Source organism: Babjeviella inositovora (genome assembly GCF_001661335.1).
Source record: "Babjeviella inositovora NRRL Y-12698 unplaced genomic scaffold BABINscaffold_4, whole genome shotgun sequence".
NCBI lineage: Eukaryota > Fungi > Ascomycota > Pichiomycetes > Serinales > Babjeviella > Babjeviella inositovora.
In genome coordinates, this window is record NW_017566841.1 from 600,242 (window position 1) to 616,715 (window position 16,474).

At 48.7% G+C, this 16,474-nt stretch overlaps 6 protein-coding genes across 6 annotated transcripts; 4 read left to right on the plus strand and 2 right to left on the minus strand.

Annotated features, from left to right (window-relative positions):
- The first annotated feature begins 1,263 nt into the window (after positions 1–1,263).
- On the plus strand, positions 1,264–5,013 carry MSN5 (karyopherin). The gene has a single exon (XM_019132354.1). The coding sequence runs from the start codon at positions 1,297–1,299 to the stop codon at positions 4,975–4,977; it is 3,681 nt and encodes a 1,226-aa protein (XP_018986065.1). The 5' UTR covers positions 1,264–1,296; the 3' UTR covers positions 4,978–5,013.
- A 19-nt stretch (positions 5,014–5,032) lies between these two features.
- BABINDRAFT_126621 (uncharacterized protein) lies at positions 5,033–5,443 on the plus strand. Its single transcript, XM_019126994.1, has one exon. It carries the CDS (start codon positions 5,127–5,129, stop codon positions 5,409–5,411), a length of 285 nt encoding a protein of 94 aa, XP_018986066.1. The 5' UTR covers positions 5,033–5,126; the 3' UTR covers positions 5,412–5,443.
- A 32-nt stretch (positions 5,444–5,475) lies between these two features.
- On the minus strand, positions 5,476–6,798 carry BABINDRAFT_34800 (SNG1 family protein; the record flags this gene model as incomplete). Its single annotated transcript, XM_019131691.1, has 1 exon — positions 5,476–6,798. The coding sequence occupies one exon, from the start codon at positions 6,796–6,798 to the stop codon at positions 5,476–5,478; it is 1,323 nt and encodes a 440-aa protein (XP_018986067.1).
- Positions 6,799–8,233: 1,435 nt separating this feature from the next.
- Positions 8,234–9,547, plus strand: BABINDRAFT_35153 (SNG1 family protein; the record flags this gene model as incomplete). The annotated part of the gene is made up of 1 exon (XM_019131702.1): positions 8,234–9,547. The coding sequence occupies one exon, from the start codon at positions 8,234–8,236 to the stop codon at positions 9,545–9,547; it is 1,314 nt and encodes a 437-aa protein (XP_018986068.1).
- Positions 9,548–12,397: 2,850 nt separating this feature from the next.
- Positions 12,398–12,781, minus strand: BABINDRAFT_126630 (uncharacterized protein). The gene has a single exon (XM_019126995.1). The coding sequence runs from the start codon at positions 12,705–12,707 to the stop codon at positions 12,513–12,515; it is 195 nt and encodes a 64-aa protein (XP_018986069.1). The 5' UTR covers positions 12,708–12,781; the 3' UTR covers positions 12,398–12,512.
- Positions 12,782–13,405: 624 nt separating this feature from the next.
- Positions 13,406–15,697, plus strand: BABINDRAFT_12860 (uncharacterized protein; the record flags this gene model as incomplete). Its single annotated transcript, XM_019127012.1, has 2 exons — positions 13,406–13,566; positions 14,494–15,697. 2 exons carry the CDS (start codon positions 13,406–13,408, stop codon positions 15,527–15,529), a joined length of 1,197 nt encoding a protein of 398 aa, XP_018986070.1. The 3' UTR covers positions 15,530–15,697.
- Between the last annotated feature and the right edge of the window lie 777 nt (positions 15,698–16,474).

Here is a 16,474-nt window from a genome sequence, read left to right on the forward strand (position 1 = left end):
GATATATCCAGGTCTATTATACTAGTATCATTTGATATTTCACCACTCTTCTCTGATTTGTCAGCCCCTGGTTAGGCGAATAATCAAGGTATACAGGCAAGATGTACGGGCAAGGTGTACAGGCAAGATGTACAGGCAAGGCCCGTCGTGCGTACACCCATTCTTAATACTATCCTTTCAAGGATTGCCCCCAAGTTAATCAGATTACTTCTTAAGTGAAAGTTTATGCGTGTATCCATGTGGCTACACTGCTTTTATACCGTTTGATAAAATCTCCATAATCAGAACTCGTGTAACTGTGACTAATTACCAAGAGGATGATCGCTTAGTACCTTACAAAATCTCAGTTCTAAGGAATGAAACACCCTCGTTATACCAACTTCCAGCTGTGTCTCAAAGTCGCGGAGAATAAATCCTGGTGTGCTATTTGCTTTCAATTTTGTGGGAAAAGACGGAACCGTCTCTTCTCGTAGGAGTTAAAGACTGATTGAGTTAAGACATTGTTATATATCAGGAACTCTACAGGGTAGAGCTATAGTTTACCATTGAAATAGCCAAGCTCCGTCGCAGACAGAGGAATTATAGTATGAAAACCAATAGATGGCATTCTACAGTCATTCGGGCTAACCTTAATTCCCTCAGCCGCATCTAGTCATTTACTGTGTACTAAAAACTTTTATCCCACCCCTTGCCGGTAGAAAGACAAGCACACTAGTCTTAAGACTCCTAGTTTCGCGAACCTGTAGAGATTGCAGGGACTAAACATCCTACCCATACCCGAGTGGACCCTTTGTTGAAACAGAAATCACTTTCAGAATATTAACTGTTGTATATGGAGCCAAAATTACACTTATAGTTGCCTAATAATGTGGTGAGCTCTTACGAAAATACCCTATCGTCAGGTGATACGACCTGCCAATAAGTGTTATAGCCAAGGGTCTCACAGTACGTTGCGGTGAAGGATTTGGCTTACAATAATAAATGAAATATTACATACCCCTCTTAATATCTTCAATCACTATTGTGATTTTAAAATTACCTTTTAAAGCTGTATAAGAATAACCTTGAGGAATCTTTATTATATAATAATAGATATTTATAAACCCATCTAGTCCTATAGATAGTGCAACGCTTCCAGCGTGGGTAAAGAGTGCATTATCGCGCAGTTGGCTGGGTTCGCGGTCGTGCGCGGTCCGCGCTCTATCTACGTACCTGACAGCTAAAAAGCGCGGCAAAACCCGCAGAATCAACACAAGCCGACACAACCGCTCACACACAACCATTCCAATTGCTACCATGGATACAAACGCTGTCAGCCAGATTGTTTCTGCCTTAAGTGTAGTCCACGCACCCAAGTCGACCAACGACGCCAGGCGCGAGGCCCAGGTGTTTCTCGAACGCATCAAACAGGAGGAGGAGCTGCCCTTCTGGGGCTACCAGCTCGCATTGCCCGACAACGGCCATGACTTCATTGTGCGCTACTTCGGCTTGAGTTTGATCTATAACTCTGTTTCCCACAAATATGCGCTTTATGATTCGCAAAAGGCGATTGCCGTCAGACACTGGATTGTGGAGTTGGCCAACAAGCTCGGTGACGCGGACCCACACTATATGAAAGAGAAGATCGCTGACCTTTGGGTGTCTGTAGCCAAACGTTGTTGGGGTAACTTTCTCATTCTTGCCGCCGCTGCTGGTGATGACGCGGCCATAACCATCTCAGCGCAGAATGCAGCAGACGGCTGGAGCGATATGGACGCGAACCTCTTGGCGTTGTGGAATAACACCAAGGGCACGCGCGAACTCCTGTTGATCATCTTTCGCACGCTCTTTGAGGACATATACTTGCTCGACGACCCGATAGCCGCCAAGCGCAGCAATGTGTTGCCGGCGTTGTGCTCGGAGGTGGTTACGTCAGAGGAGATCCTCAACCAGCACTACGAAGTCAATCAGAACGTGCGGCTCTGTCGTGCCTCGACTGAGGGCTGGTTACACCGCTGGGCAGAGTTTCTTGGAGTATGCTTGCAGGGTGACGCTGAGGACGCTGAGACAACCGGTTACATTGCCAAGATCCTCGAGACGCTCAAAACGTGCTTGCACTGGGTCATCCCCACGATGGTGCGCCAGGAAAACCTTTTGGAGAAGTTGAGTACAGGTATTCTCATGGCGTCCACCAACATCAAGGTCAAGACGCTTGCCACGGATTGCTTGCACTCGTTGTTTACACGCGTCTACAGTAACCCTGCAGACTTCGAAGCCATTGTGGGCAGCGTCTTTACGACCGAGGGTATCCGCAGTTTGTCACAGGTGTTCCACGCGGTCGAAGCCCCCGGCGAAACAATCGACGAGCAGCAATATGTGTTCTTGAAGAAGCTCGTGGAGATGGTTGTATCACTCAGCGAACACTTGAACAACGCGTCACGTGCCAACCAGTTACCGAAAAACGCTGACTTCGAAAGCTACTTGCGTCTCGTGCTCGCCACCACCAACCACGAGAGCGTCATCGTGTCCGGACTCTCGTTGCAATTCTGGACCAGTTTGTTGCGTATCGACGACATGAGCCAGAAGCCTGAGGTGCAAACGATCCTCCCGGAGTTGTTAGAGTGCGCGGGCAACCGGTTCCTCAACTACGAGGACATCAGTGATGACCACATCGCCAAGCGTTACTTGGAGCTCGACTTCGACTCCCATTCCGACTCGCACAGCTTTCTCTCCAACTACAAGCGCTTCATCGACGACATTGTGCGCATCACCGTGTGCAAACAGCCCGAACACGGCCTCGCATGGTTGGAGAACCGTCTCAACATGTTTTTCTCGCTGGAAATCGGCCAAAAGGCCATGACCTCCACCAAACTCACTATCCACGAGGACGCATACATCTACGGATTCGCCCAGTTCTCCATCATTGAGGCTCTGCTCAAGGGAATTTCCCGCTGGCGCATCTGGTACACCACGGCCGAGGACAAAGAGCAAAAACAGGAGCAGTTGAACAAACAGGTTGAGAGTCTCGGCGAGCGGCTCTTGGCACTCACCATCAACGATCCCCTCACGTTGCGAAAGCAAATTCAGACGCTTGTCCAGTTCGCACCCTTATTGAAAGATACTTCATCCTTGGTGTTCCGCATCTTGGAGCGAACCCTACATGTTGCCACGTACGAGTATCCCGGTAGCATTTCTGATGAGGACAAGGAGATTGTGCGTGACTTGCGGACGAGCTGCGGAACGGAGCTCAACCGTTTGGCGTATATCATGCCCGAGTCGTTGCGTCTGATCTTGGACGACTTGGAGAACGTAATTGCCACCATCCTCACCTCCAACAAAGTCAGCGAGCACGAATCGGTGTCCTTCAAATCATTCTTGTTGATCGTGGCCCTCCGCTCTAACATTGAGGATAAACACCGCCGTTTTGCGCAGATCGTGGATCCCGAAATCGCCGCCTGGGCTGCGCCTGAAACGATGAAGGGGTTGAGCGACTTGCACTGGTTCATGGAGCGACTCGGGATTGTGAAAATCGCAGAATACTTCCGCTCCCGCAACATTACCGCCAACACAAACTTGCTTGAGGCGCAGATGGACGAGCGGGGCCGTGAGTTGCGATCAGAGTTGAAGAGCCATTGGTCGTCCATTTTCCCCATCCGCGCTACGCGGATCTTTGTGCAGTACTCAATTGAGCGGATCGAGCGCGGATCAGACGAGTTTCTGGACTTGCTTTTGCTTTGGAAGCCACGGATTCAACCGATCTTGCCCCACATTCTCCAGCTCATGTCACAAATCCAGGCGTACCACAATCCTGAAAACTGGAAGGATCTCCCCGAGGAAGTGCAAAGCTTTGTGCGTTACACCACGTTGGAACGCTTCTGGCAGGAGGGGATCTCTATCCAGAGTAAAGAGTCATTCATGGACGAAAATGTCCGTGCGATGCACACGTTACGGGATTTTGCCGACTCAGTGGGACACAGCATTCGCTACACGCGAGAATACGTTTTTTTGACTATCGCCTCGATCTCTCAGCTCGACGACACTTTCTACGAGGTGCCGAACATTGCCAGTTTGTTGTGGAACGCCGTCGCTGGGGACACCAGTGGTGTCACGATGCACAGCTGGCGCCACATGATCAACCTTGTGTTGCGCAACCTTGTCAAGAACTGTCCCGTGAGCCAGGTGGCGTCATTCATGGGCGAATTGTTGCCGCTTGTGTTGCCGCAGCTCGACGCCTTGCTAATGCAAAGGTGGGAGAAGATCTACGAGATCGGGTTGAAGCTCGATGGTACTGAAGATGACCAGGCTCTTTCAGAGGAAATGATGGAAGAACACATGCTCCGCCAGTTGACATATGTCGTGGACCGTTTTATTATCGACTTGGTGGGCCAACTCAGCAGTAGATGCACGTTGAGTGACCGTCAAAAGGCGATCCGCAAGCTCATGTTCAATGAGGCCACCATTTTGGCGCCATTCTTGCAGTTGTGCTGCCACTTGATTCTTGTCAAGGACAGTAAGTGCTGCTTCAACACCGTGTTGGTGGTACGCTTCATCATGGACGAGGTTACCTTGAAAGATGACGAAGTGGACAAGTATCTTTGCGACCACCTTATGAAGGCATTGTTGAGTGTGTTAACCGACGACTACTTTGCCGACGCTCATTCAGAGGCCGCCTACGCCTTAATCACCTTGTACGTAAAGCTCAGATCCAAGAGCAACTACCCGTTACGCGTGTTGAGCGAGCAGTTGCCAAGTCTCCCGTCGAGCAAGTTTGCGCAGTTCGAGAACACACTCGCGACATCGAGTTCGTTGAGGCTCCAACGGAGTGCTCTTCTCGAGTTGTTAGCGACCTTGAAGGAAAAGGACGAGGGGTCTGCCAAGCAACAGAGAAAGAAGGAGTTGGAAAACGCGTCCGCAAGGAGACGCAAAAAGAATGAGGATGTCATGGACGATCCATACATGGAAAACGGCGCCTTGGCCGCGTTGTTTGACGAAACCTGAAGAGTATATATATAATAAATTGTATTAATATAGCAGTGATAGTAAGGCTATTGCAGCGAAAGGGGTGAATTTCCCCCCGTTTATAGGCAAAGTCTCGTAACGTTACAGCGGTAGTGCAGTGCTTAACAAACCAATGTGTCAGGCGGATAATGGAATTGCAAACGAGGCCCCGGTTTGTTGCGGAGGAGACTGAGCGTGTCGGGATTTTATGGCATAATCTTTCTGTGATTTTTAACGACAGTTTTATTGATAATTTGAATGGCTGGCACCATTCTTGTATTCAATTTAATCTGCGGGTGATTCAGCGTTTGATAGTTGATATTAGACTAACGGGCTATAATTTGTGTCGTAACTCCTTGTGTAAACCTCACCAAGGCAACTCTAACAGGTTGGTCACGATAGTTTGCTTATATATATCTAGGGTATGTAATTAAGATATCAATGGCACTCCTTTGTGTGCACTAGATTTGCAACAAGTAGACGCTTGTGTGGTTATTCCTACTTCACACTGATAGCTTCTTCGGCGGCGCGTTCCTTGGCACGCGCCTCCTGTCTGGCCCTAATCTTAGAGGTGTGTATCATGGCGAAAGGAACTGCTGCCGTTGTAATCACAGTCCAGGCCAACAAAACACCAATTTCTCTGCCCAACTTACCCTTCCAGGTGTTAAAGAACAAGACACCCATGATCTGGTGGGCGTTCCAGACTGGAACAGCGTAGCCGTACTGATAGAAACGGCTGCACAAAGGAATCGGGTTTAACGTTGGGGCCAAGTTGATGGCAATGGTGGCCAACAACCAGAAACCGATAAGCGGCGGGAAAAATGTAAGAATGTAGAGGAACACTAGTTCGTTCAAACCCCCAAGACTAGCCATCATCAAATAGGCAAACGCCCAGAGCACCAAGAACCCAGACTTGCCAAATGTCTGTTTGTAGTCGATCTGGAAGGCCACGTTGAGCACGGCGTAGGCTAACGCAACAACAACGTAGGAACCGTGCGAAATGGTCATACGGTAGATAATATACCGTATGCCAAACACGCGGGTTGAAACCCAGGTGTGAAGCTTAACAAAGTTCAAGAACTGGAAAAACGAAAACACAATCATGTACACCAATCCGATCTGAAGGGGTGCCATAAAGATATAGTCGGGGATCGGAATGTTATCTCTATAGTTGACCGCTGGAACGGCAGTGAGCAAGGCCGGGTCCAGAAGCAAGCTCTGGAGCTGTTTTTGTCCCACAACTTCAAAAAAGGCAGGGAAGAAGCTGCGGTACAACTCAGCCTGGTAGATGGCATCGATCTCGCTAAAGATGGGCTTCAAATAGGAGCTTATGGAGATGTCACGCGCGCTTTCGTATACAAACTCGACTAACGTGTTCACGGGGGTGAAGGAGGTGTTACTTGTTCTGAAGGCTGTAGCGTAGTCATATGTGGCATTTGCATGGACATAGATAGCACCCCAGTACTTTTGGTGGTGAATCAATCGGTCGACTTCCTCCCGGACGGTGTTGTTGTGGGCATCGGCGAAGCTCCGAAGCACAGTGCTGTTCATCACCTGCCAGTCTCCATATTCCCTCCCCGCAGCAGAATTAATCACCAATTGGATCGTCTGGCTTAATAGCGGAGCCACCCCCAGGATCTCTGTCTCGTCTATCGCTACGAGAAACTCCAAGTTCTTGTACCGCAGCGGCTTCCCGTAAAATGACCCCCAATACACCGCCAAGACAAGAATGAAACAAACGCAGATGATGAGGAAGTTCATCCCGAGCTTTGCCACGATATCCACCCGGTCATGTGCAAACTCCTCGTCCCAGAACCCCATTTTGACAGTCTTCTGGGCAATCGACGCCACGATGGTGCTTCTTCGTCTAGCCGCAGGAGGCATTGTGGAACTCACAGAAGCCACCAGTTCCCTTCTTCCTGTTAAGGCATCCTCCCCTGTATTTTGGCCCTCCGTGTCTCCTGCAGACAGCTTTCGGGTCAAGGAATGCGTGAGCTGGCGAGTCCCCACCATTGCCTCCGCAAGGTCAGCCTCCTCCCAAAGGTAGAGGTTTTCCACCGTCGACCTATGCTCTAACGATAACCACAGACCCGAGCGTTGTCTTGCTGTAAATCCAGCCGAATTAGTTCCTGTGAAACCTACCGGTTCCTCCTCCTCAAAGTCAGAATGGTTGCTGGAGAACGTCGCAACGGAAGAGACAGAAGACGTAGGGGAAAGTGGGCTGCGCGTGGAAACCGCCTCGTGGTGCTCTTCCGCGGACTCTACCTCCGCAATAGTGTAATCTTCGAATGGCATTGCGGAAATATATTTGCGTATTGTAGAGTCCTTACTGATGGAGATTAATGTTTTCGAATTATTATCCCGTGACGATCGCCAATTGTTATGTAGGCAGTCACTGGCGCCGCACAGTCATAGTTTTCTAGGTGAAAAGCTTCATGGTACGGCTGTCATAAAGATAGCCCTCTGATGTGCTTATCTCTGACGTGTCCGTACCAAAGACGGTCACGCACCTCGGATGGGCTATCTTGGACCTAACAGGGATTATGACTAAACATCTGACTCTATCCAGAGCTTTGAAAAAAAATTTCTGTGGAATCAATATGCCCTCGGAATTAAGTGGTTAACAAGACTGACTAATCTATGACCAGATGGCGGATAAAGTTGAAGCTTACCGACAAATTGGGGTATCTGTTGAGCCCCTTGGAGATATGCATTCTAATATGAAACCCATGGGCTGAATCAAGCACGTGCGATTGCCTTAGTTGTCGCCTATTAAAAATATATGGACGAATCAAATTCTAGAGCTGACATACACTTACCAGGTCAGAACGGCCACAAGCCTCCTGTCACTAAATTTTTCTAAAACTGACACTCCCATTCTTAACTACAAGACGAGACTGTCTCATAATCCTATTTTAATCTTTGTAGTTAATGGAAAATTTTAGAATGGAATTATCAGTTTGGCCCGCTCTTTACGCTTGATATATTAATTGGCATGTAAACCAAACTCTCAGCAACGACACTTGAAGTGAACGCCTCATGCCAAGTCACGCCGCATGCTTTTCCGCATAAGATTGTCTCCGATAATTCATGTACCTTTTATGTCTCATTATAACCATCTACATAACCCACCTACCATACACCACTTCCAATGCTGCGAGAAGAATCGGAAAAGTCCCAAACGGACACATCAAATACAGGGGATGTGCCTATTCCTCTACACCACCCTTATAAACATGTCTTGCGCACGTTGTTTATGTTCGTCAAGGTGTACATAGCCCTTTTCACCATCTACCTCGCGTTTCTCGGCATCTATTGGGGCTCCTGGTACCAACGCTCCACGCGCCTTGTCAATCTTCACATGCTAATTGTCAACGAAGATACCCAAGTTGGAAGTGTGCCACCGCTCGTCGGCGATGCGCTCTGGAACACAACATTGATCCCTAACGTGGCACCGCTTGCCGGCTGGCGGTACATGTCGAGCACGGAAATTTCTGCGAGCGCTGCTGAGCACAAAAACACGGTCCAGCAGGAAATATCACGCTTGGTGCACCACCAGAAATACTGGGCCGCCATCTGGATCAAACCCAACGCCTCTTACGATATCTACACGGCGATGCAAACCCTCAATGGGTCCTTCTCTGCCGCAAATTCCTTGATTGAATGTGTGTATGAGACCGGGCGCGACCTCCTGGGCATGAACTCCTACGTTATTCCCAGCCTCTTACTGTTAGAGAAGGTGTTTGTGGACTCGGTCTCCAGCACCATTTACCCGCAGCTACTCTCCTTGGTGTCTCAAGACGCTAAATCGCAGCTTTTTTCCAATTCCACGCTAGCAACTAACGTGATTATGACCAAGCCATCCTTCCTTTACTTAGATAATCGCCCTGTGATCGCCTCTGCCGCCATAGGGCCGGGCGAGCTCGGACTCATCTACACGTTGGTGCTCTCCTTCCATCAGTACAATTTTGGGCTCCGAATCACCGAGGCGATCCGCCCAAAGTTGAAGGCCAAGCACTTTATGTACTACCGGGTCTTGGCCTCCCAGAGCGCCTTTTTCTTCATTGCACTTGTGTACGGTTTGATGACACTTGCTTACCAGGTCCCCTTGGACCGTGCGTTTGGCAATTCCGGGTTTCTCGTCTACTGGGCCATAATTTACCTTAATCTTAGCGCCTTGGGTGCCATTAACGAGTGTGTGTCACAGCTCATAATGGCGTATGACAGAACGCTCGCGGGTTACTGGATGGTGTTCCATGTCGTAATCAGCATCTCGGTTACATTTTCACCCATACCTTTGTGCCCCGCTTTCTACCGCTACGGTTATGCTATGCCGCTTCGCTGCACCTATGAATTGCTCAAGGTGGTGTTGTTTGACACGTACAAGGGGAACATGTGGAAGTACTTTGTGATCAACGTGTCCTGGATCATACTCTTCAATGCCATTATGCCGTTCTCCCTGAAGTTGGCCTGCAAGATTGCTATTGTCCAGCAGAAGAAGGCCGCGGAGCAGGCCAAGAAGCTTGCAGAGGAGAAGCAGCGTAGACTCGACGCGAAGAAGCATGAATAATGTTTATGCCCTCTTAACTTATTTATTAACTAGGACAAAATATTTCAGCTTACATTTAGATTTTATAATATATATACCTGTCTTTATGCATATTGGTTACTAGCATATATATATTCGTATATCTACAAATTAGTCGTGCTTAAAAGTAATGTTTAATCCGGACTCTAATACTGGTGTTAGATATTGATCTAATTTATATAGTTATTGGTATATATGCTTGTACCTGTGTACGTATGTGCGTATATAGAAACATGTTGGTATCGATTTTCCAGCCATATGCAGAGCCACTCTGTCTAAAAATTGCGTGAGGATATTGATGCATCTTTCCAAAGTACAGATGGACAAAGATAAATTGACAGTTATACCTAATTAGATTTGAATATATATACGTATAGTTCTGGCGTTGTAATTGGTAAATTTTAATTATAATTGGCACATTTAAACAGGAGGCCTGGTACATCATCCAGGTCTCACCATAGGGACCGGGGCCAGAGGGAGCAGGTCAGTGTCAAGGGGAAAGCTGGTCAGGGGCACAATTGGCCAGCCCTGGGTAGCTGGTACTGAAGCTCAAGGTGGATGCATTTCACTAGAACTAGATCTCAATACCGGTCTGGGTATGTGACTGGAGATTGAGCAGCGTAGCATATACCTGAGATAAGTTAGCCCTCTACGCTTTCTAAACCTAACTGGCGGGTAGCTAAATCGAAAGTATATCTCCATTTGAAATTAGACGAGTACCCCTACTATATTAATATAGGCCTGTCTCACATTGTTTTTCCACAACCTTGAAAGATACCAAGGTAACACTGAGATATCGTTTATCGTACGGGCCATTTACCCAAGGAGTGCTTTATAGGCTCATGTACAGTCATTCCAGTTGGACACATATAGGGGTGCATCTCCAAGTTTAGAATGCTTCTAAAAGGAATAAACCTATTTGTCTCTTAAACATACCGTGGAATGGAAAGAAGTTGCAAGTCTACATATTTATGACATACGGTTAAGCCTGGTGACTGTATTATGAGAAACCAGGGATAGCTATAACCTGCTGAACTCAAAGGCCAGGATGGAAATAGGTCAGAACTGCCACTGTTTGTGACAATGCACACAGCATGAGAAACCGTAACTCCGTCCACAAGTGTTGGCTTACCTGAATTAATATTATTCCAGATGCAAGCACATGAAAGCCAAACAGCAGAACTGCTGATGCGTTTTCCTCAATCGTCATATTTCGAAAAAACTAAAACGTTTTCCGTTTCGATATTTGTCTAGAGTTAGGCCGCGCACCACCTCGTATAATATCCGGAAAACTTTGAGGTACTGCAAAGTGGGGCTAACAAGTCTAAAGTAAGCTGAGAACTGGGGCTTTTCTACTGGTCATAATCATGGTACGTTCATCCTTGCCGTTCCCTTGCACAAACAGACAAGTGTTAAGTGGAGCCTCCGGCCTCGGGTCAAGACCTTACCTACTACGCGGTTTGGCTAGAAAACGGACAAGTAACCAAAAGTAGTGGAAATTTCACACCAGATATTGGCCAGATTACAGGCATCAGATCTGTGACAATATTCACATTTCGTGAGGGTTTCCCCTATAGTCCTCTGCCTCGTCTGTTGAAAGGTGACAATCAGAGCCCTATCCGCTGCAAGTGATGCTGTACAGATGCGTATCAACGCTGTCTTGGAGATTAGCCGCACATGCATGACGTGATCTGCCATCTTCGCAACATTTGCTGTATGTGATGTTTAACTCGTGCATGGAGCGAACGTCAAGGTTAACAGGTGCATATTGGTACGTCGATAATTTCTTTTTAATACTGCATCAGTTTCTTTGTCCTTATTAAGGAGAAAACTGATCGTTAAGCTCCTTGGGGATTGCCGGCTGCGGTTTACTAGTGTCTCGTATTACACACTCCTTTATGAGACGCTATGCAATGTAATCCAACCGGTAGAGTCGGCCCGGGAAATCGTCGATCAATGGTCGTTCCAGCGCGTATGAGGCGACGTGGAATTATGTCAACTCACCATACTAACAGGGATAGGATCAGCTTTTAAGAGGGCCCGCCTATTCTAGCTTTTAGGTCAGATTCCAATCATCTATCCACTTTTATCCTTGCCAACGCGGGAACATGGAGTTTAACTTGGGCATGCGCACGAATTTGAGTAGGTCTGAAGGCTGGCCCATCTAGATCTGGTAAAGAGGCGCAGAGCGGACGTAGCACTGTGGTGATTAGCATTGAAGCATCGACGAATATGTAGAGGTCTGGCACCTTACCTTAAAACCGGCATATGCAATGCGCTGAGACGTCATACGGCAATGCGAGTTTCATTCGGACTGTCAGAAAGGATCAGGGATTAGAAGCTGTCATGGTGGGATCAGGGATCATAAGCTGCGATTTTTTCAGCTTGCTCCGAAGCGCCTCATTACCAGTTCTTCACCGGTTCCCCCAAACCCTCACTGGAAATCCTTCTGACTGCACCTTATACGCATGTCTTGCGCTGCGGTGAGGATGGAACGTCTTATGGAAGATCGGTACGCATTTCGCTCTTAGTACAGCAGTGCAAGAATATTCGCACACGTGGAGGCGTGTAACTGGGGGATAGAATACGAGGCGAAGCGCACCTGGGCTTTTGGAACCCGTAATTACCTTGGAAGGATTGATCGAAGTCGGGTGAACCCTGTCTAATGAACTGGGATTGGCACCAGTTCCGGTTGACGTGTAGTGCAGCGCCCGCATACATCGACTCGGCGACCCCCAGGACTCAGACAAGCTTTCGAAAGCTGGACCAGGACCGGTAATATCTTTGGACCTTCCATGCTGAAGAGGCGGTTGCTATGTCACCGCAGTATTGGATGATTGGTTATCAGGTGGTTTTCTAGGCGGTAGATGTGGTAGGGATTCCTAAGGCTTAGGTGCAGCTTGGTGCGTCGAGCAGCGGCAATTAAGGGAGTTAAGTTGATATACAGTCATGTCCATCGTACACTCGCGATCGACACAGATTGGAGCCTCAGTTCTACCAGATCTGCATGTTCAATACTGAGGAGCAGTATAGAACTCCGTTGGAGGGGCACTTCAATTGCTTCTCGAAGTGTCTTAGGATTAAGGCCTGCCATGTTGAATCGTATCAGGCCATGGTCTACAGACGTCAGCCAGTGACCCATGAGTCAAGCCCCCCGGTCTAGCCTAACCTTATCCCCTCAATCATCAACAACGTGCCAGCCTACCCCGTTGGCATACGGCATTTTAGCAACGAGGGTAGTACCATGTATGTACCGACCAGTCCCGGGTAGCTCTTCTATTTATAATTCACCGTTAGTTATCTACAATACATCTTCGCACTAACGGTAGTCAAGGCGGGAGTGTGCAGATGCATGAAAACAAGCAACCTTGTCGTACTTCGGGACTGCAGCTAACGCTTAGAGGTGTGGCAAGTCTCTATTAGTCCAAACAACCTTGGACCCAGTATACTGAGTGTGAAAGCTGACTGATTGTGCAAGGTGTATTAGACCGTCGTTTCTACTTCCCCTTGCCGCCCAAATGCTGCGTTTAGGCTGTCGACAAGACCCTTAGCATGCGTGATGCCTAAACCAATTGTAGCGATTGTTTGATCCTTTTCTGGACGGTTTAAACCCACCAAGGCTCGTCTTCTTTTTGTATGTACAAGGGTACAGGGAGCCCTGCCCGCCAGGCCAAACATAGTGTTGTTTTATAGGAGCTTCCCCAGTTCTTATATCCGTAGTTTACACGGGTACCTGGCTCTGGCACCACAAGAGGGGTTCCTGGAGGCCTGTTGCTCTAAGCTTTCTATGGTCTTGAGAGAGGATAAGGTTCCTTCTAAGGCTCCTTCGAGACCTGAACCATGGAACCCAGCCACCGTGCTTCCATGTTGGACGTGGAAGCGACGTGGAAGCAGCTAAGCTGTACCGAACTAGCAATCCCGGTCCACGTAGAAGCGGCTATGCGTCGCTACACCACGGAACCTGGTGGGTCTGTCGGTGTCGTGGAAGCTGGGATTGCAGTGTCGCTGGGCAACCGTGGAGAATGACTGCAGCGTGCACCATCGCTTGGCCGTAACCGCTAGTCTTTGATGGTTTCTGGAATAGCTTTTGCCGAGAAATAGCACAATGTGGTCACTAGCCTGACATACGTAGAATCTGCGATAAACTGAGAGCTTCCTCGTGACGGCCACGCGTACCGCATTGCATGGCAGTGGACATTTAAAGACGTGCACATGCTTAAACAATCTGCAGATGCGCGGTCCGTGCCTTCCTTACAACCAGCTTCCGAATGGCATTTTCCAGCTTGTACGTGGCTTTTTTTTGACCGCTGTATCCCTCCGGATTGTCTGGATATCCACCTTGTCCCGCGTCACGAATACGTGCGTGTCATCACAGGCATAAAATCCCAATAATGCTGGCACTTCTAAGAACGTACTGCGTTATCTTTGCGCGGACTGCGCCATGCACACTGCGACGCGCTGCTGAAACGACTAGGGTACATGTATGCGGCCGTCGAAGTGCCGCCTTAGTGCGGAGAGCGATCTGCGCAACCCACGGATCTCAACACTATGGCCTGCGCGTCCTCATTGCGCCGTCATACAATCGCAGCTCCCGCCTTGCCCATACGGGGGAAGCAAGCGTGACGCATGTCTCAGATCGCCGCCCTACCCTGACCCATACCCATGCGCAGTTGTAAATAATTAAGTACCCCCGCCTACGCCAGCCGAGACACAGGCGTTGGCGCCGCCCTTCATGTGGGTCCCATCGCCGCGGTGCGCGATTCGTCCCGTTTTTTTTTTCACTTACAGCATGCATTGGCCTGAGCATATATATACGCCTGGATCCGGACAGAACCCAGAGGAGCTCACTCCACACCCTTGCATTACCCCTTACTCTCTCTTGCTATTTACATCGTCATGAGCGAATATTATCCCCAAACATCTCCCAGTTACACTGCCGCGTACGACCAACGACTACAGCGTTCGCCCGACCGTGCGCCGCCCCAACAACAACCCCAACAACAGCCGCAACCCGGCCAGCTCAGCCATATCCAGGGCCACTTAAACCAAGGCCATTTAAACCAGTCACAGATTAGCCAGCCACCTTTCCAAGAAGGTATGCCGTATGCACCACAACCGCCGTTCTATCCCACTGCTGGCTACGGCTACGAATACCAACAACCGCCGCCGAGCGGATACGCGTACTACCCTCAGTATCCAGGCGCAGGCAGCAGTGGGTATCCTCCAAACCCGGCAGGCAGCGGGTACCCACCGGGGGCTGCCAACGGGTATCCCGTGATGGTGCAGCCGCCGTTCCAAGGTGTCACCGGGTGGTACCCGGGCGCCGCACCTGAGGTGCCAGGCGAGTACCCTGCGGCGACAACCTTACCCTCGCTTAACCTGGCCTTCAGCAGCAAGTCAAGCTACTCCAAGCCTCCGGGCAAGCGCTCCTCACCGCAGTCTGACTACAAGTACGCTATCCCCGGGCCCGTACCCGCGACAGAGCCGCGTGTCAAGATTGACACATCTACCGGCCAGGAATTGATGACCTTCCAGTATACACAGAAAAAGGTGGTTACTCCCTTTACCATTAAATGCCCTGTGCCTATTCCGCCGAACGCTGCCACCACGGATTACCGCCACTTGATTCAGAATCCTCAATTGGATACGTTTTTGATGATGTTGCAGGAACAAGAGCGCAGTTCAAACAGTACGTTTCGCCAAGACAATTGCATATATCCTGGAGCGATGGTGGCACGGGAGAATTATCGCGGAAATCGTTGGTTCTACGAGAATGAGTGCAATCGTATAGGCTGGGAGTTGAGCTGGTTGAACTCGGAGATTAGAAAGCAACGGGGGTTGATTCAGCGAGCAGTGGATTCGTGGAGGAATAGTCGTCATGATGGGAGCTTTATGAGTCGGAGGGTGAAGCGACGGACGAAGGCCGCGTTGGCAGCGCAGCCGAACCGCACAAGCGAGTCCTAGATGAGACGAGCCCTAGATGAGGCAAGCCCTAGGTGAGGCGAAGCCAGCAACGTTGAAACATGAATGAATTAATTATAATCACATACCTCTGGCGGAGTCAGCAACGTAGAAACAAGAAATGAACTTGCGAAATTTCCAATTAGATACGTATATAAAGGCGATATTAGCACTTATTGTGTCAATTCCTGAAATAGTATGTAGCTATAGGCAGAAAGAGTCCATCCCGAAGATTTCAGGATATTGTCGATAGGCGGTTTGGACAGCCTGACACGGAGTGTTCGATACACTATCCGAACCGGTACAAGGTCTTGAACAGAGCAGGACTCTACGAACCAAACACATTAAAGGTTTCAGGGATCGAAGCACTTCAAATCTAGAACTCACCAGTCTGAATGGAAAGGCCTTTGTGGAAAAAGTAATTAAATTTTCTACGGCTGTCTTTTATGCTTAAATATAAGGTTCAAACGACAAAAGCTTAGAACCCTAGTTTATGCCTTAAGCTCAGACATTTAAACTAGTTCTAGAGCACACCGCAGCAATTGTACGACTCATGGAGATACCCTCTGGACTTATCTTACAAAACTCAGGAATGTCAGGCTACTCAAGACTGAGAATGGTAAATAACCAAACTTCGATTCGAATGCAATCATCCAGCCAGTGAGCGGTAGAGGGTGTTTAAAATAGGGCAGCAATTTAATCACCTACAGGCCAGAACTCCACGACGACAGAGGTGTTTGTCTTATACAATTGATTATCAGCCACTCAGTACTGCAGTACATGAATAGCTAGCCGCAGCATAGCCCCAATAGAGCACTCTACGTCTTTGAAATTTACGTCACCAAATTCGTTACCACTTATCTGTAAGTCTGAAGACGGAGTTCCAGAAGGCCCATCTCACATAGAAAGTGGGTTAAATACCAATGACCGACGATATATTTAAATGGT